At 42.5% G+C, this 19,617-nt stretch overlaps 1 protein-coding gene across 3 annotated transcripts; it reads left to right on the forward strand.

The window, feature by feature from the left end:
* The first annotated feature begins 6 nt into the window (after nt 1-6).
* Nucleotides 7-18,095, forward strand: ANKRD42 (ankyrin repeat domain 42). 3 transcript variants are annotated; one of them, XM_031066034.1, is made up of 14 exons: nt 7-390; nt 1,162-1,313; nt 1,705-1,868; nt 3,402-3,509; nt 3,829-3,948; nt 4,563-4,698; nt 7,631-7,831; nt 8,162-8,287; nt 9,895-10,000; nt 10,605-10,780; nt 11,184-11,310; nt 13,922-14,066; nt 15,253-15,372; nt 17,624-18,095. In XM_031066034.1, exons 2-14 carry the CDS (start codon nt 1,295-1,297, stop codon nt 17,654-17,656), a joined length of 1,581 nt encoding a protein of 526 aa, XP_030921894.1. In that variant the 5' UTR covers nt 7-390; nt 1,162-1,294; the 3' UTR covers nt 17,657-18,095. The 3 variants fall into 3 exon arrangements, with proteins under 3 accessions (XP_030921894.1, XP_030921895.1, XP_030921896.1); XM_031066035.1 differs by lacking the exon at nt 1,705-1,868; XM_031066036.1 differs by lacking the exons at nt 11,184-11,310; nt 13,922-14,066; nt 15,253-15,372; nt 17,624-18,095 and having other exon boundaries at nt 9,895-10,003; nt 10,605-10,624.
* The last annotated feature ends 1,522 nt before the right edge of the window (nt 18,096-19,617 follow it).

Below are 19,617 nucleotides of genomic sequence, written 5' to 3' on the forward strand. Positions count from 1 at the left end.
GCTGCCAAAGCCGAGCTCCGAGGGGTTGGGGGTGTGTGTTACGGAAACATCGGAACGCTTAAATTGTGCCTTCCCCTATTCCGAGCCATATCCTTCTTCACTTAATTTCTTTAACTGGATTTTGGGCAGGTACCGATCTCAAAGTGCTTACTGAATTCTTTCTGCAAACTTTTCTCCAAGAACATTGAACGACTGTTTGATAACAATTTTTGGTAAAAAAGAATTGCGCTAGAATTATGGAGCCTGCCCTTCGCTTTGAACATCAATGTGTCTTCTTACAGAATTGATGTTAACAGCTTTTTTCTGAGCTTCATTCCCAGGCTGCTGCCTTTGTCCTGTGCCCAGAAGCCAGGGCAGCCACCCACCCTTGGCATTCGTCTCCATGCAGTAGTAGGTATCCAGAAGGAGAGGGGAGACAAAATTCTTTCTGCTGGTGGGCCTTGTTTGCTTTTCTTCTGGGTTAAGGGGAGGGGGGGGGAGGGAGTTGCCTTGAACTTGCTGTACCGAAACATTGTGTTAAACACATTAGAACTTTGCCGAGCAGTGTAATCAGCCAGTCCTGCCTGTGATGTTGTGTAATTCAGCTGAAATCTGTGACCCTCACTTGGTATAATGAGCAATTTCTTCCTTGGGGGAAAATTATGTCGTGGTGAAACTGTTCTTCAAAATAACCCAAACAACTCAAATCTCAAAACATGAACTAGATGACCTCTTGAGGCCCCTTCCCACTGGAATTATTCTGTGTTTCTGTGCTGCTGCTGTTTGTTCGTACAGTGTTTTGCAGGATGGAGTCCTGGTTTTGAAATTTTCTAGGCTTTGTGCAGGGCAGTGATGCAGCCTGCCAAGCTGGGGAGGTGGAGGTGGGGTGAGACACAGGCACAGGATCCACACAGGGTGTGTTACTGTCAGACTGGAGTGCTGGAGCTTCACTCCCCCCCTCCTCTCTGTAGCAACCCCAAATCTGCCCGAGCTCTACTATCACACTACAGATAATTTGAAAATAGGCAATGGGAAACTGCAGAGGATGTTTTTAATTATATCTAGTGCTTTTTTTCAAATATGACAAACACGTCCGTGCAATATCTCTTTTATATTTTTTAATATTTTTTTACCTTGAATTGTGTAACAGTGTTAACTGCCACTACCATTTCTTCTCCACAGGCAGAGGAACTGAGGCACTAAGACCTTGAGAGCTTCAGTTTTATGCTTTCTTGACTTGCTGAACAGTAGCCCAATTCTTCAGGACTTCCAGCAGTGTGAAATGTAATCAGTGTTGGTGCACTTTGGTACCAGAATGATGACTACTGCAGAAGGTGAATACTAATTGGTTTAGGTTCCTTTCACGTTTGGCTATCTGAAGTTAGCCCCCCTGGCCATTAGATCTACTTACATCTCATATTTCTGTTTACAAGTTTTGTCAAGGTATCAAGATGCTGCAAGGGGTTTGGATATGTAATTCTCATTGTTTCCAGTCTTGTAGTTAATCAGTGGAAAGGCCTAAAGGGAGGACACAGGTCATTTGATACCATGGCCTGGTGACAGAAGATTTTTTTTTTCTTTTATCCTACTGCTTCTACATTTAGAGTTGGATTCTGTGCCATTAATGTCAAATCTGATATTTTTTTGATTCATCACACATTCTCTATCTCTTAAATGTTGCTGATTTAAGCAGTGCACTAATACCCTTTCATTACTCCTCACTAGTTGTCAAGAAGAAGGAAAATTACACTAGTGTGCATGAAGCAGTGAAAGCTGGGGATGTAGAACAGCTTGCATCGATGATAAAAAGTGGAGCCAGTATTAATGAGGTGGATGTAGTTCACAAATTCACACCCTTGCAGTGTGCTGCCCACTCGGGAAGTCTGGAGGTAAAGCATTACCTTAGTGTACAGGCATAGCTGGGCTTTTATAAGTCCCTGTTTCCTTCTTTGGGAGAGGCTGAACACAACATTGCTTTAATCAGACTGAATCAATAATCTCAAAAAATAATCTCTGCCTGCTTTTCTTATTAAATATATTCACCAAGGGCAGGAGTACAGGATTTTGGATTTTATTTTTTTCTTTCTGAAGACCTAGGCAATTTACTCAATCAACTTTGCCATATTTTACAAAATCGTGTTTCTTACTCTGAGCAAAATGTGCCTTATGGCCCCCCTTTCAGACTCATGACCTTCTTTTGTCTTTACTGCATTTTCTCGTTCTCTTGAGACACCTAGAAAATCCTGTAGGTTGTGTAAAATGTTCTAAAGGTGACTGAAAAGTGAGAAGTGACATGAAAATATATTCATTCTGCTTACCAATGTCCCATGCCTCACTCTCCATAGAAGTTGTCCTAATACACTTTATTTTAATAAATGAAAATGTTGAATAATGGTAGAGAAATCAGCAAATGATTGCATCAATATTTTAAACTTCCAGAAGGACTGAACTGCTGTGTTCAGTACAACATTCTCCTTCTTGCAGCCTCCTTGTTCATTGTTCATGGCAGTCTAAACTTGAAGCAGCAAGGCCATTCATGTCCCAAAAGAAAAAACATGAAGTTCTTGCTAGACTCAAGAATTGCTAAGTGCAGAGCTGCTTCTGGAATGTAGAGACACTGTCAAGAAAATGCTAATGTCAGCCCCAAAACCAGATTGTTTACCTTCCCTTTCTGCCTCTCTAAGTTCTGCCATTTTTCATTGGACTCTCCTCCTTTGCAATCAGTCTGTTAGACTTTATTGAATTATCTGTTTGTCACTAAGCTCCTTGGCAGAAATAGTGGAGGAAGCTGTAAGATGGCCTGAAAGAAGATAATAAATCATAAGAATATATAATAAAAAGTTCTAACTGTTCCTCTAGCTGTCTTTGAATAGTTCATAAAGCTTTCCATTGCAAGCAATGATATCTGTTGGAAAAAGATGAATAAAACAAAACTAGGCCATGGAAGGATGAGAAGAGATATGGGATAACATGCCTAAGAAGCCTAATAAATTAAATGAGGCTTTAAATTTTGTATGTGATTTTTTTTCTGCCAATAATTTTAGCTGGAATTCATGTGAGCATGTTTGCATTGTTTTTTCCAATGCTTTAACCTCATGCCATAAGAATATTCTCACAGATTACATTTTAAATCTGGAAGAGTAAAATGATAAAGTCATACTGTAACATTGATGCTGGGGTCTGAATTAGTAGGTTATTTGCACATTTTGTACCCTTGGGTGAAACCTGGAAAGTATAACTTACCCATAACTTCCTAATGCACAAATACCTGTTTAAGGCATGCTCTGGGATCTCCTATTTCCATAAGGAAGTATTCCAGCACTGTTTTGAAATGTAACTGTGATGGATGGATTCTAGTTGAAACGTGCCTCAGAGACACGATGGGTTCAGTTAAATAAGAAGCCTTTGGTTTTGTTGAGCAGTGCCTTCAGTGGCTGCTCTGGCATGGAGCCGACACCGCACGTGTGACCGTGAGGGGCTGGACTGCGGCTCACCTGGCAGCCATCCGCGGGCAGGATGCCTGCATGCAGGTACTGCAAATACTCCCTCTCAGGCAAAAGTTACTAGGGCAGACCTTAACACTGGACAAATTCATTATGAAGATCAGCTGAGGGAGCCCCTCAGGGAGCTATGAGTAGCTCATTTGATGTCTTGACATGTCAAATTAAGTTAGTCGTTTTCAGAGCAGAGCACTCATTTGCGCTGTCTGTGCAAACAGATCTGTTTTGTGCAATACCAGACCCCTGAGGTCAGCCCAGAGTTATCCTGCTGGTCATCATGCACTGTCCTTCTAGGAAATGTTTGCTTTTTCAGCTTGTGAAATGAACGTGTGCTTTGCATTTCTTTCAGGCCCTGTTAGTGAGCGGAGCGGACGCAGCAGCTCGGGACGAGCGCGGCTGCACGGCCTCGCACCTGGCTGCAGCCCACGGGCACTCGTACACGCTGCAGAGCCTGCTGCGCACGGGGGCGGTGAGACTCCTGCCGGCCGGCCTGCTGCACTGCCTGAGCCCGGCAGCCTCTCCCAGGCTAAACTCTCCCTCGCTTAAACCGACATTTAGGGCTGGAGATTAATTACTGGGGGGGAATTTATTCCATGGGTAAATTTATGGTTTTTTAGATTGTGATATACATTTAGGGACATGATCAAAAAATGTAGAGAGAATCAATAATGTGAGTAAATCACTTTCTGCTGAGTATGTCATTAAATGAGCATCAGGTACTGGCGTGATGGTAATTTTTTGCAGTTCTAAAAATCTTCTGTAGTAAAGGAGACATAAACTTAAAAAAAGAGGAAGATTAGTCCAGATGCATATTTAAGGAATAATGACCAATGCAGGTCACTATGATGATAAAAACATGTCTAAAAATGCACCTTTTCTAAGTGTATTAAGTAAAAGCAAGAACCTGTGAACAGTACCTGTTGTGAAGCTGGAACTGCATGTAACGCAGTTTGAACTTTGAAAAACGTTATTTGGTTTGATTTAAATAATTTAACACAATGAACAGTGGATTTCCATATATAAAATTTGTCTTGTGTCTTAGGATTCAGAAGTGAATGAATTAACTTGCTACTTTCATTTTAGGATGTAAATGTTTCAGACAGGAATGACTGGAAACCTGTTCATTATGCTGCTTTTCACGGTCGCTTGGGGTGTTTGCAGCTTCTTGTTCGATGGGGAGCATGTGTAGATGATGTGGATAACAATGGAAACCTTCCAGGTATATCAGGATAAATCATACGTTTTAAAACCTTTGGTTTCCAGTTGTTGTGAAATGTGATGATTGGGCAAATTATAACTAATTCACAGCAGCAGCATTTGCTATTTGATTCCATGCAATCCACATAGATAGCCCATTTTTTCCTAAGTGCTACTGTTGGTGACAGTATCCCATTCACTTCCTGTTGCTGCTAGCCAGGATGAGAGCTCATAAATGTTATTTGATTCCATGCAATCCACATAGATAGCCCACTTTTTCCAAAGTGTTACTGTTGGTTCCAGTATCCCATTCACTTCCTGCTGCTGCTAGCAAGGATGAGAGCTCACAAATGCTGGGACTGGGAGCAGGTGAGCAGCATCTCCTGTGTGTGTGATGGAGCTCATATGCCAGTGGAGGTCACAGAGGGATAGGTGGAGGGGGAGGTAGTTTCAGCTGCCATGTGCTACTTTTTGACTTGGTGCCAGTGTAGTGAGCTTGCATGCAAGTTTTTGTATCCCACTGTTTCTTAACTGATTTTGTGAAACAGTTGTTTTCATTTTCCTGTGATTTCTTCATCTTGATTTCTGGAATACTGCTTTTTTCTGGATTATCTGTAATTTCTTTTCATAATTATCAATGTATTCACTTCAGCACAAAAATTTGCCAGTGATTGTTCCTTGCTTTTTGTATTTTCTCCAGTATCCCTCTCCCTAACATCCTACTGCCTCAATATTCTCTGTAAGCTCAATGGTATTGTTCATGTCTTGAATTCTCCTTGCATCCTTTTCATTTTAGCGTTTTCCTTCTTATGGTTTGTCACATTATTTGTTCTAAAGAGTATATATTATTTGCTCCAAAGAGCATTTCTCTCTATAACTTGTGCAGTTATCTTTATAAATCCCTTCTTAAAATCTTTTACCCTCTGCTAAGGACTACCTTACCTAGGAAACAGATAGCCATGCTGTGTTTTGCAAACCTGGGGCTTGTTAAAGGGTGTGAGGCTCCTGCATCCCAGCAGGACATCTGGTGCATTAGCAATAAGGGGTCACAATGTGAGGCACCCTGGAGGCAGCGTGGAAGGCATCTTTATTTGCATTTGGGAACACTTCCCTGATAACAGACTTCTGTGGAGAGAAAGCAGATGCCAGCACAGTTCTACTTAAATGCTCTGTATAAAATGGTTAGTAGAAAACTGCTTTTGTTGTGTTTTGGTATCTACAGAAGCTTGATCTTCCAACCTTTGATCTGTTTCGTTTGATTGTATTATCTTCCAAAGGAAAGAGGATATTTTGGAACGAGGCTAGTAAGAGATTAGTAGAAGTACTGTGCAAACCAGGTTGTTGTCTGCTTGTGTAACAGAAGTGAACTTAAATTATCTTTACATGCTTCAGCTTCAAGATTAGCTGAACTGTGCAATAATTTTTCTGAAGAGAATACTGGAAGAAATTTTTTTGACGTTGCAGTGCCAGGCACCTGAAACTTAGAAGCTGGCTGCATCTTTTTTATATGTGTGTTACAGCAAGGGGTCTAAGTATCATTGCTAATTTCCTTGCTATTATTTTGGAAGAAAAAAAAATTGTGTCTCATTCAATGTACAGAATGGGGCTGTGCTTATTAACTGAACATTTCAATTTGCTTTTTCTCTATTAATTTTTGGGCTACTTCCATGCTTCTTTTATTGCTCACTAGTCAAACCTATTCTAAATATTTTTCACAGACACAATTTTTTGACTGGTGGCTTTGAGAAGAGTGAATATTTTTAGTCTGATTTTATAAAAGGAAAGATGAAAAACAGAGAAATTGGGATACCAACAGATTTCAGGTATCTGAAAATGGATTTGTAAGGGTTGAGTCAGTTTTTCACTAGCTGACTTACCTTTAGCATGGTACCCTTCTTTTTCCTTCTCCCTGAGAACCTAACTCACTGGCTAAAATTCAGACAATGGCAAAAACTGCCCTTATTTCAGTGAAGCTCAGATTTTACACTATCATCTGTACAGAGGTATTGTCATCTTGCTGTAAAACCATTGTCCATAGCCTTTTAGAGCAATTATGCTCTGGAAAGCTGTGGATGCTTTGGTTTGCTATAGAGAACTTGTGTGTGCCAAAAATGAATTGACATGGGTTTTTTGGGTCCTGGGCCCATTGTTTGTTGATTATGAAGACAGTGAGATTCTTATCTGGAGACAAACTAATCCTTTTGTTTCTAGAACATCAGCCAGCTGTTACAGAGCATTTTCATGGAGGGATAGATCATAATAAGCATTTATTTGGCAAGTTCTTTTCATTAACGGGGTTAGAGGATATTACTTATGTCAAATGAGTCAGCATGTGTTTGGTACCTCTTACTTTGGTGTAGGCCCAGCACTGTGGTAATATTAAATAAGTAAACCTCTGCATAGCCTAAAGGTCAGGTGAGGAATGTACCTTCAAATATTTTGTCCAGTAAAGCACCTATCACTGTCCTCATTTTATGGGTGAGGTAACCGAGGGTGTGTTGCATCTTTTTTGTGGTGGCACAGTAGAGCCTAAAGCAGAAATGGCCTTAGCTCCTAATCAAGGACACTGCTTGCTGTCCCCCTATGAAAGTATCCCTGGGGCAGCAGGGTCAGCGAGATCCGTGTTCCTGGGGAGGTGAGGCCCAGCAGTGCACTCTCTGAGCTAGGATTTGGTGCTCTGCTGGGAGTCTGTTCTGTCTCCTGCAGTCAGCTCCACCAGGAAATCATCTTTGCAGATCCCATCCTTGGCAGCTTTACCTCCTTTGCCTAGAGCTGAACTCTGTCCTGGGTGGAGCTGAACATCCGCAGTTCAGCTGAGGCTGCTCTTCCCCCTGTGCAGTGTTGGATGGCTCAGTGCTGCTAGATGAGCCAGCTCTAAGCAGTGGTGGGAGCATTGCTTTCTCCGTGGGCAACAGGGCTCAGCTCTAGCACCCTTTGTTTCATTTGTGCTGTAGCACATCTGGCAGCAGTGGAAGGACACTTGCATTGCTTTAAGTTCTTGCTCAGGAAAATGGGCAGTGTTACACACACTCTGAAAGCCAGGAATGACCACGGAGAGACTCCAAGGGACTTGGCTGAACGGTTCTACAAAGATAATATTCTGCAATATATTGATGGTGTGGAAAAAGAGAAGGAACATCCAGAGACACAGGAAGGTGAGTATGGATCAAGATACACTTAAAAAAAAGCATTATGTGTAATTCTGCAGAAGTACACAAAGGTGTACTTGTTATTTCAGGCCTGTGAAATTAATCTCTTAACTGCATGAGGTGCCTGTAGCCATAACTAAGACATGTTTAGTCAAGTGTCAGGTGAGCACTGCTGGTTACACAGCTGCATTTCAGCTGATTAAGGAGCATTATCCTTGCTACCTCTGAAGTGTCCATACATAATTTGCTATGAGGGAGGTGAGCTGTCAGACAAATACCAGCATGTTCAGTAGAACTGCTGGCATCTGCTTGGAAACATGTGCCTTTCATTTTCAGTTTTAGCTTTCCCAGCTCATGATGCTGCTTTCAATGGGGACTTACTAGTGGTTAGAAGCCTAGTGAGAAGTGGAGTAATAAACATAAATGAGCGGGACGATAAAGGATCCACTCTCCTGCACAAAGGTCAGTAACTATGATCTGTATTTCAGCTTTTACTCTTTGTTGCTGATTCATTTACTTTGTTTTTCAAGTGGCTGCTTATCAGAAAAACTTAATGAAAACCAGCATCTCATTCCTTGAGGGCTTGGAAAGGCAACCCCAAACCCTGTATTTTGTAATGTATGTGTGCGTGGGTCACTTTAAAAACAATATAACCAAGCTCAAGTCAAGGAAAAAGAGCTTACAATGAAGACAAATCAGCATCTAAACTGAAAACTAAGTAGCTCTGACATTTATTAACTACTTGAATATTGATATCATGTCAGGTTTGCTAGAATTAATCCTGATTTTCAGTGATTGAGAAAGAACAGATCAAGTACATGAATTCCAGCTCTGAATGATAAGCAAGGCTGTATCCTAGCTATAAAAGTTTTTAATTTTCACTTAATTTAATATAACTAAATAGTTTTGATTTTTTTTAAATCAGGCGAGATGTGGCCTTTAGAAACATCTGGCTGGCTAAATATAAGAATGATCTGTACTGTGGTCTGGGCCCTTATTTACTGAATACATCAGTACTGTGGGGATATGTTGTAAAAACCGCAACAAAATCATTTGGTAGGATGCTGTGATGAAAGGTAAACTTCTGGTTGACACTTTGGCATGTAGTGGACTGCTGGCATTACAGAAAAAATGGTTCTTTTGTGTTTGGGGTTTCACAGTATTATCTGAAAGAAGAAACAAAAGACAAAAGAAAGAGGGAAGCATTTTTGTAATATGCTTTTAACACATTTCCTGCATTTCTTTTTGATTAGGTATATAGTAGATTTAAAAAAACATAATTGAAGTTCTTATTAAAATAACTGATATGAAGTGATTTTAAAATTCCACTTTTTCTTCTTGGAATGATGCTGACCTATGGTTGTTTCATCCCCAGTGTTTACATGCTGTTGTGACTTCATTTCCTTATCTCAGTAAGAAAACAAATACAAAAGATATCCAAAAGGGAGTGCTGTCAAGAAATGGATTTATTCTTCCTTGAGAAAATCAGTGTACAGTTTAATCTAGTCCTGCCAAATACCATCTTCCATAAGTGAGACGTTGTTCCTGGTACCACATGGTGGGAGCAGTGGCCATGGCACATCATATGAGTAGGGTTGTGTTAGGATGCTGCTGAGAGGTGCTGTCTTGGGTGTCTGCCCCAAGAAAAGCTGTACCTTTAGCTCCAGCACAAAGCCCTGCTTCTCTCTCCTGAGACAGCAGCACACACCCCAGGCTGGGGCTGCCAAACTGTGACATGCAGGCCTTTCAACTAGGACAGCAGTTATTTGTGTGTCTTGTGCTTCATACACGAGACTGGGCAAGTTTAGTTTAGCTTGTGTTCAGCAAGAGCTGCCAGTACTAGACCTAGAAAGAGTCACCAACCACACTGCATGCTCTTCCCCAAAACTCTGTGTACCCAAGTGATTGTCAGCATCTTGACACAGAGGCTTCCCTTGAAATAGTATCTCCCTTGTGGTGTCTTAGTGAACCCCATCTCTGACTTGCCAAATAATGGCAAGTCAGGACGTGTTAGGTTTGAAACACTTCAGTTGTATATAATTGATTTGTGTATGCCTTCCTTCTCTTAGCTGCTGAACAGGGGCATATCCATTGCTTACAGTGGTTGGTTGAAATGGGAGCTGACTGTGACATTACAAATGATGCTGGAGAGACTCCAAAGGATGTAGCCAAGAGGTAGCAGTACATATCCTGTAGCTCTGACATTTATTTACTTATTTACTTATTTACTTTTATGTATCAATATCATGTCATCTTTGTTGGAATTAATCTTGATTTTCAGTGATGGAGAAAAAAGAGATCAAGCCCATGAATTCCAGCTCTGAGTGATAAGCAAGGCTGTGTTGTATCTATAATATTGTGACTATAAAAGGTTTTAATTTTCACTTAATTTTATTTTCTTTTTAGTGAGGTCAGACACAAAAGAGGAAAACTAGCTCATTTGCCAGAGGACAGTTTTGAGCCCGTATACTCACAGTTTGCTGTACAAAGTAAATGAGGCCAGCTGATTTTTGCATTAATAAAAATAATGCAGATTCTGATAAGATTCAATTAAGAAACCCTGCAAAGGAAAGAGATGCCTCTGATGTAGGAGCCATTGCCGTAAGATTCCATCGAGGCAGAGCTCATGCCATAAGAATACTACAAAAAGCAGATAGATAACTGTAGTGTGTGTCCAGTCTTCCTTTAGTTCTGAAACCCCTCTGATAAATGGGAACATGGGCAGTTTGAGAGTTTCTACCACATGTGTTTTTCCAGATTTTAACTGTTCTCTGTGCAGATTTGGCCATCTGGCAGCTGTGGAACTGTTGGCACCAAGAACTGGAAACGGTAACTCTAGTGATGAAGAACTAGATGCAAACAACATCAAGTTTTTTGAAACACATGGTGTGGAAGGGAGTACAGATAGCAAAGAAGATTTAACCCTGGATGAAGCAGAGAAAAGGAATGCACGTGGTAAGCACTCTATTTCCATCATTCCTTGCTTGCAAAAGTTGTTATCAAGACGTTATAGCCCTAACTAGGACAGTCCCAGCCAACTGCTCTTTCTGTTATAAGATGAGATGGTTGACAGGATATCTGTAATACTGAGCATTGAAACAAATTGGGGAATATTAGAAAGCAAGCAGAAGGCAATCAGATCATAATTGTCATACCATTTTAATCCATGCTGGTGCAACAGTGTTGGATTGCTATTTGTTTTTGACATCTGCTTGCTGTGTGGGTGTCAGGTGTAGCTCAGTGTTTGCTGAGCAGTGTGATTTCTGCTCATTTGTTTGTGAGACTATTCTACAGACTATTGGATTTCAGCATGACTGTCTTCTTGCATTTTACCTACCTGGAGAACTCTGTTTTACAGTAAGGGCCTATCACAAGATTAAAGAACTTCAGAGACTTCTAGAAATTGCCTACAGCAACTACAGACAGCTGGGGGGAGTAACTGAAGAGGAGAAGATGATGAGAAAAGAAGAAAGGAAAGTTGAGAAGTAAGGTCATTCTGCCCTGCTAATATTTAACTCTGTGGGACCCATTTTAAATCTTCCTTTAAAGCTGATTTACACTCAAATTTGCATTTGGCCATTCTGTCTTTTCCACTTACCAACTTCAACCAGGCCAAAAGAAATGAACTGCAGCAATTTGGCCATTTCTAAACTTCTACCACCACGATTAGCCCCCCCAACACAAGTGCTTGATAGGTCCATGATTCTTGTGTGAGATCATCTGTTCAGTCTTCAGGTTTTTCTGCAGATGTGTGCGGTAGGTCTGGTAGTTTCTGGCTGTTTTGTTTCCTCTGAGGATGCCAAATACATGTGTGCTCTTCAGGAAATCTGAACATAGGCAATAGTCTTAGCATGGCTTGAATGGAAGAACACATACAGCAGAGATTATTCAGTGACCTGCTAACATTTCAGTTCATTGGCAATATGTTTCTGTGCTCAAGAAAGGATTAGCTTGTATCCAGAATACAGGAAAAAAAACTATCAGCAAACCTGCCCTTGCATGTGAAGCATTGTTCATAAGATCTAATTCTCAATGTCTCCATTAAATCCAATGGTTCTGTTAGGTTGGTCAGGTGATTTGATGGACAGACTGTCTACATTTCAAAGAAAAGTCTATCCAAGATTTAGAGACTTAACAATACTGCAGCCTCCAAGGACAGGCCTGTCTCCACCTCTGCCTGTCAAAGGTTTGGCTACCCTTTGTTCTCAGCCTCTGTAGATAACCACCTCCATCATGTGTTTGGGCCAACTCAAACCACTGTCTTTATTTGGTCACTGTCTGGGGGGCTTATATGCCATCAAGAAGACAGCAGACTTAGCAGTTGATCTGGAGCAGGTAATAGGTGCCACAGATTGCAATTAAGTACTATGTTTTGCAGCCATATCTGAGCCAGGAAACTGAGGTCAGGATTTCTTCTGGTTCCAGATCACTCTTTGACTCAGCTTATGCTGAAAGTCCATCTTGCTTAACTTGATATGTATACAATAGGTGACAGACACCTCTGTCCGAGTTAGTTACCATGAGCTCCTTTCTCAACTTCTTGGAGAGGTGTAGCCACTTCTAGGGCATAATTAGACATGTACTTCAGGATGAGATTGATCACTTCTAGAAGTGTCTCTCCTGGTTTTAGAGGAGGGTGACCAGCTTAAGTGTTGATGCCACTTTGAAAGGTCAGAGCAATCTGGTTTTAATGATGGAAAAATCACTGTTGACTACTGACAGACAGGAAAGTTCATTTTGGATAGAGCAGCTGCTCAAAAACTAACAATGTCTATTAGAAGGCTCTGCTGGGGCTCTTTCAGGGGTGTTGCTTTTTGTGGCATGTGTGGCTAAACTAGAAAAATTGTGAGGTTCTTTGAAGGATTTCTCCCACCTGTGAAGGCTAGAAAGCATCCCTAGCCCCAAACTATTCTTTTCAAAAAAAATGAGGCTTCTCAGAATACCTGCCTACCCTTCCCAGGGTGACTATTTGTAGATAAACCCCAAGGTGCTTGTATCATAGGCCAGAAAACCTCATTATTGATAAAATACTTAATGACAACAACATTTTGCTAGATGAAAAGCAGGAGTTGCCACTTGGGAAGGCCACTGTAGCAGATTTTGAAGATTTCTGCTTTAGTCTAGTTTTTCTTTTGCTGCAGGAGGCCTGGTGTGCATCACTTCACAGTGCTTTAACCAGAGTTTGTTGCAGGAAATTGTCACCATGGGTGTGTCACACAGTTTGGGAGCTGTGCCTCTTTAATTGGAAGCATGGAAGAAGTCAGCTGTCCCCTGAGCACAGGCCATTCTTGCAGTGGCAGTAAAGCTGATTGGTAGCTCAAAAGGGCCTGAGTCAGGAATTCCTCACTCTGGGAAACAGGGAAACATGGAAACATGGAAACATGGTAGGGCTCCCTGAGAGCTTTCCTCCTGTGCTGTTTGAATGCATAGGACAGATGTCTCCCCTTTCCTGTTACTGATCTTCCATCCTTGTAGCTGGGATCGTTCATCCTGATATATGAGAGAGCCGGCTCAACTCCAGAGACTCAGTTTATGTGTGAATTACGTGTCAGCTAAACAGTTCCAGGAATCTCAAATAATTTAGGAGCCCTTGAGGGTGTGACCAGTGAGATCTTGTGCAACTGTGTATAAGTCAGTCATGCAAGCTGTCATCTGAGTATTCCTCATCCGTGCCTAAGCCAATCAATAGGAAGGGTGTAGAAGCACCAGATGTGATTGAGAAGGCTGGCCTTGACCTTTCCAGAATGCTGCCGGCTTTGTGCTTTTTCCCTGTTTCATAATAACTTCGTGGTTGCTTGGGCGCTTCTCCCTCCCCCGCAGCTGGAACTTGGCCGGGTCGCAGGCAGCGGGGCCCGGGCTCGGTGTGCGGGCAGGCGGCTCCATCTCGTGGTGCCATGGCGCTGAGCACGGCTGGCAGCCGAGGAAGGACAGCTGCTGCTCAGCGCTGTCCCCAAGGCTCCGGAGCCTGAGCACAGCCGGCGTGAGGCGTGCTGCGCTGCTTTCTGCGTGACAGACCTGTTCCCTGGCAAAGGCACTGCGCCACGGGGCAGGGCTGGATGTACTTCATGCTCTGCTTGTCTCCTTTGCTTTTGGCAGGGCTGTGAGGGAGCTGGAGGCGCAGCTGGAGTATGAGCGAGTCAGGCGGGAGAAGCTGGAGAGCCAGCTGGATGATTACCGTGCTGAGATAAACCAGCTCCGAGAGGGCCGGGGGAAAACCCGCACCGCCTCTGCTGCCTCCGTGGTGAGTGCCACACCAGCTCCCCGGGCGGGGCACAGAGGCCCCTGCTTGCTGCTTCTGTTGTTTGTTCCCTCTATTAGAGGGCACAGTCTAGAGAAAATGTGCTACAGCTTTCAGCTCGGGACGCTGAAGTGAGGAGGAGCCCTCGTGTGGCCTTGACAGTGTCTCTGCTGTGAAAGGATATCAGTTTCTTTCTGTACCCTGGCAGAGAAGCACTGCTATTCTTCATCTGAATGTTCACCTAAGGAGTGGGCTGATTCCCAGTGCTTCCATACTGCATATCCAGTGACTGGCAGCTCCCCTTGGCTGAGACCTGGTGTCTGAGACTCGAATAGTGCTTCAGGAGAGGTGGTGTCACCCCCTAAAGGGCTTCCCAGCCTGCACGGGTGTAGAGATTGCTACCGTGGGTCCCCAGAGGGGGACAAATTCAGTAACAGGGACTTGATCCATGTCACAGTGTCTGGAGTCAGTCAGGCATACTGAATGAGAGCCCAAGAGCTCATAGAAAATTCATGGAGAGAATTCAGTCTGTTTGGGAAAGGAACAGTACGTGCAGCACTAGGAGTTCTCAGACAGATTCTATTTTGAATTAAAAATTAAGCTTTTTATATGATAGAGACATAAGAGGAAAGAGGACACCAACATTGCAAGCAGGTGATGATGATTCTAATTTTTTACTTTTCATCTGTACAATAGATAGATGGCAATAGATGATGGTGCTTCTATTTTTTCAGAGCACTTTTTATTTCCCAGACTATTTTCGTCCTTTTCAGTCAATTGCCTCTGCAGTCTTTTTTTTTGTGCTTCTTGGTGGAATCTCAGGCTCTGAATACTAGGTGCCACAGCTGTATTTCAGAGAGGCCAGCTGCACTTTTTCAAGGATGTTTCTGCTTCTCAGCCTTGTGATTGCCAGGCTAGCAAACATTTTCTCTGTCAATATTTTTCATTAGGCAGTTGTGGTTTTTTTCGTAATTTTCCCCTTCTAACCAAGCAGCCTTTACTGGCTGAGTGACTGCTACAGCCAAGGGACCTTCCAGTCTCCCACTGCTGTGCTGCCATCCCATGCCCCAGGACTGTGCTCTGCCCTCAGCTTCAGTCTGAACACAGTATTCTGTGGTTACTCCCAGATGTAGATTTTCACATCCTTTCAGTGGTTGCTGTTTAATGGCTGCAGTATTCTTTGTTTCAGGAAGCTGAGACAATGGCCAAGTCTTGCAAAGATGAAAATAAAGAAGCAGTCAGCCTGCAGCCCAGGAGGAATGCAACTACACCGAGGAACGAACCTCAAAGGAGGGGCAGCAGACTGGAGGTACAAAAGCAATATTCCAGATAATGCCAAGTGTTTGCACAGCCCAGCTCTACAGACGAGCTGTGGGTCTCTACTTTTCACTGAACTGTTTTTAGTTCTCTAGTTCTCTGGCCTAACAACAGGAAAGTCACAGGCCCTCATAATTCTGAAGAAAGTATCTCCATTCACTGGTCTATTTTGTACTGCCACCTTAGGATAGAAAAAGTGCATGTTACCTCCTAGCATATTCAGTGTGGAAGCTGAATAGTGGGTGGGAGAACTACTCAGCTGCAGAGGGGTGCCAGGCACCTTGATTTCCATCTTTAGTCATTCCTAAAGAAGGCAGGAAGTGACTCCTTTGTGAGGTTCCAGCTGACCTGCATCAGTTGGTCTCTGGGCCTAACTCAAGGCTGAAGGGTTTACTAAGTTATGGGGTAGCTTGTGGTTAGAAATTGCAACCCTGACCTCTCCCCCATACCTAAAAACCATTAAATAACTACACATATAAAAGCTTTTCTGTCAGCTGTGTGCTACCATGAAATTATTTTCTCTCTGGAACCCTCATTTTGAGACTTAGAAGATAATTATTTTAGTGCGTCAGTCTTGAGCCATCCTCTCCTTAGTACCAAAGAAAACTTAATCTCTGAGAATTTCAAGGATACTGAAAAATAAAAATCCATGGTTTTGTGTACACCATGAAGGAGAGGCATGCTGACTTAACAGCCTTGCATCAAGAGCCTGGTTCTTGATGTGTGAAATGATGGTGGTGACAAGCTGCACCAGATGAGCATATTTCCTGCATCACCATTGGTGCTAAACTTTCATGCAGAAATTGTCAACCAGACAGCAAATGTAAGAAATTAATTTTATTTTCTTGAATGAAGATGATAAATAATTTAATGCAGAGAATGTAAGAATTGGCAGAATACCAGCAAGTTCAACTGTAAACAGAATAAAACAGCAATAAAAAAAATTGCCAGTACTCAGTACTACAACAGTCCTTAGCCCATAAAAGGCCTATTTTTACTTCAAAGTTAATCCAGAAAGACTTAAAAAAATATTATTATACTGAAAGAATCAAACCAAGCATATGCATTTGTACTCAACAAGATGGAACTGCTTCACTTTTGGAAGGCATCCACTTGTGTTGCAACTCCACAATAGGAACTGTCAAGTCCTTGCAGAAGGCAGAGTGGTCACGAGGGTCAGTGTATCCCGTGGGATTGCAAAAACGCCTGCAGGAGGGGGCAGGAGGACCACCACCACCCTGGCACCACTGAGATTCTGAGTATTTCCGTATTAAAAGCCAGATGCTATGCCCAGAAAACATGTGCAGGTTTCTTGGAAATACTCTGTACTACTTGAGGGGAGAAGTTAAGAGCATTTATCTGCCCCAGAGCTGCACACAGCTGCTGGGAGTGGCGGCATTCCCCCTTGGAAAGGCAAAGACAGAGAAGTTTTCCCATTCTTTGGACCTCTGGGCTTACAGAAATTGCAGGAGATACTAACAAAATCTATAGAGACATTTTATACATGAGATTTTGAATTAATGTAAATCAGTTTTCAAGGAAAAAAAAGGTTCTTTAGTAAAGGCCCTGGAGTGTGTTTTTACATATGTAGATTAAAAAACCAAAGGGACAAGCTTGAATTCATCAAAAAAGTGAGGAACAGCCTGGAGGCAAAATCCTGAACCTATGTTCAAGATTAATTTACTTGGATCAGATTAGGTAGGTTGAAGTCTGGTATTAGCATCCCCATACTGGGAACTCTAATTTGGGAATTGTATTCCCATTTCTCATAAAATGTTTAATATTTCTATTTTGAAAGGAGCCGAGAGTGAGAATTTTCCAGAAAGAAAACAAATTCAATTCTAGAAGATATTAGGAAACTTTCTGGTATAGCATAAGAAATACTTTGAAATAAATACAGTATTGAATAGGAGGCAATGAAATAATACTATTTGGCTACTTCCCCCCAATTATTTTGATCTTTAGTGTTACATATTCAGAAAACATTTTTATTGTACAGTTAGAATATCAAAACCAAAAGGTGCCAAGGTTATTGTCAAAGTGGTGTTGCCTGGGTGGCCTTTTCTGTCTGTATTTAGTGCAGTCATTCCATGCAGATCTATTTCCAGAACCTGTAAAACCCCAGTGCTATTGCTAGGCAAGTGAACACTGAGGCTGTTAAAAACAAAAGAAAAACAAAACAAAACAAAACAAAAAAAAAAGGAGATAATTAGCTGAATGCTGTTGTACCACTTTATCCATAGAAGAAATCAGCTGCAAACAGATGGCGGAATTAACAACAGAGCAGAGCCTCCTAACCCTCCCAGATTGCTGCAGGTGTGACAGAACAATTCCAGAAGCCAGTGGCTGGTCTCAGATGCCGTACCCTGCACAGCAGCAGCAGTGCTGAGATGGGAGGCCCAATGCAGCAGCCTGAGGAGCCACATTTCCAGGGACACATCGCAACAACTATGCTGGGTACCTCAGAGCACCACAGGCTACAGGGGCTTGTACTACTGCCACCCAGCTACTGGAAACTGCACTGCAGGAGAGCTGGCTGCACCAGGGCTCATGTTAAGACATCCCAGATTTCCCACGGAACCAAAATGACAATGAATTTGAAAATGGGCTGTCAAACACGACAGCACTCCTGAAACCTGACGAGTTGTCTTTTGGATTTGTTACACTGCTGTTTCAATTAGTGTTAGAATAAAGCTAATTACATTTGCCTTTGAACTTATTCTCACTTCCAAATATAATGCATTACTCTCTTTTTATCCAGCTCCTACACAATAAAAACTTCACTGGTTATGTACATATTGAAAAGACTAATCTCAAATTATGCTTCTGAACAAGCAGAAATTTGTTCTGCTTGGCAGGGGAAAAGTACAAGTCCTGCCACACAGAAACTCTGTGTGTCTGTGAAGACTCATTGGGAGGCAGAACTGGTCACTCTCAGACCAGTCCTGAAAGACAGCAAACCTTCAGGTAAATGACCTCAGCAAAACTTCTGTAGAAACTCCATCACATCAACGACTGCTGCAGCAAGCAGAGGTACTGTCAAACTGGGTAAGGTGTTTAGGCTTTTAATTTTTTTTAACCATGTCCATATTTGTCCTAATCCCAGTTCTGGGCACACTCCTAGTCCCATGGTGGCATGCTTCCAGCTCTTCTGTGTTCTCTGTCACATTTCTTCCAGCTGGAGGGGGAAAGGGAGATCTCCTCCACCCAATCCCAGTTGCCTACTGCTACAGCTACCCTCATTTAGCATTTACTCTGGAACATAATTTTATACAGCCACAACCCAGTCCCAGTACTCACCTCCTTGCCTGTCACATACCTGCCAAATAGCGAATGGTATCAAGTTTATTCGATTCCATGAGTGTTTTTAAGGAAGCTATTTCAGTGTCAATTTTATTACTGATTTCTGAGATAATACTGTTGGTATTTGCATCCTGAAATATTAAAAGACAGCATATATTTGACAATGGTTTCTAGCCCCTTCAGCTTTCCAAAGCTGAACTAAAATACCATGCTACCAGAAACAAGAGAATTTCCAACCTATCACTGCTAGGAGACATTAGAAGACAGAGAAACTTGCTTCATACAATCTGGAAAGATTGCTGAAGGCATAGACAGTAAAAGAAAAAAACTTCAATGATCATAGAATCACAGACTGGCTTGGGTTGGAAGGGACCTTAAAGACCATCTCATTCCAACCCCCCTGCCATGGGCAGGGACACCTTCCACTAGACCAGGTTACTCAGAGCTCCTTCCAGTCTGGCCTTGAACACTGCCATGGATGGAGAGTCCACAACCTCTCTGGGCAACCTGTGCCACTGTCTCGCCACCCTCATGACAGACTTTTGTCTCTGATGTGCCAGTGCCTCCTGAAGGAGACACTGGCACATCAGAGCCAAAGAACAGTATCAGAGCACACAGAATATTCCTGCATTTTTGAAAAACAAAGGTTTTAGCATTCACAAGGCATATCGCAAAAATGGAAGATATACTCAAGATGGGACACAGTCCCTCTTCAGCCCCTTAGACTTTGATGTTCTCTAGCAGCTTTGGGACTTCCAGCCCTTGAATTGCTTGGCTGTAGGCACCTGCACCATCCCTGTGATACAGCTCATCAGTTAACACTGGGAAAAAGGAAGCATGACAGCTCACATCCCAGCTGTGCCAGCCTGTGACAGTACTTGGGAAGTGAGGGACAAGGCTGGAATGCCTCCCTCTGCTGACTGGAGTTCAGTGT

The sequence above is a fragment of the Geospiza fortis genome, unplaced genomic scaffold, assembly GCF_000277835.1.
Source record: "Geospiza fortis unplaced genomic scaffold, GeoFor_1.0 scaffold16, whole genome shotgun sequence".
Classification (NCBI taxonomy): Eukaryota; Metazoa; Chordata; class Aves; order Passeriformes; family Thraupidae; genus Geospiza; species Geospiza fortis.

Excerpts from the sequence above, each read along its gene's own strand:
- ANKRD42 (XM_031066034.1), top strand. Across the intron at positions 4,699-7,630 it reads TAACAATGGAAACCTTCCAG|CACATCTGGCAGCAGTGGAA; the intron begins GTATATCAGGAT and ends TTTGTGCTGTAG. Across the intron at positions 11,311-13,921 it reads GAAGAAAGGAAAGTTGAGAA|GGCTGTGAGGGAGCTGGAGG; the intron begins GTAAGGTCATTC and ends TGCTTTTGGCAG.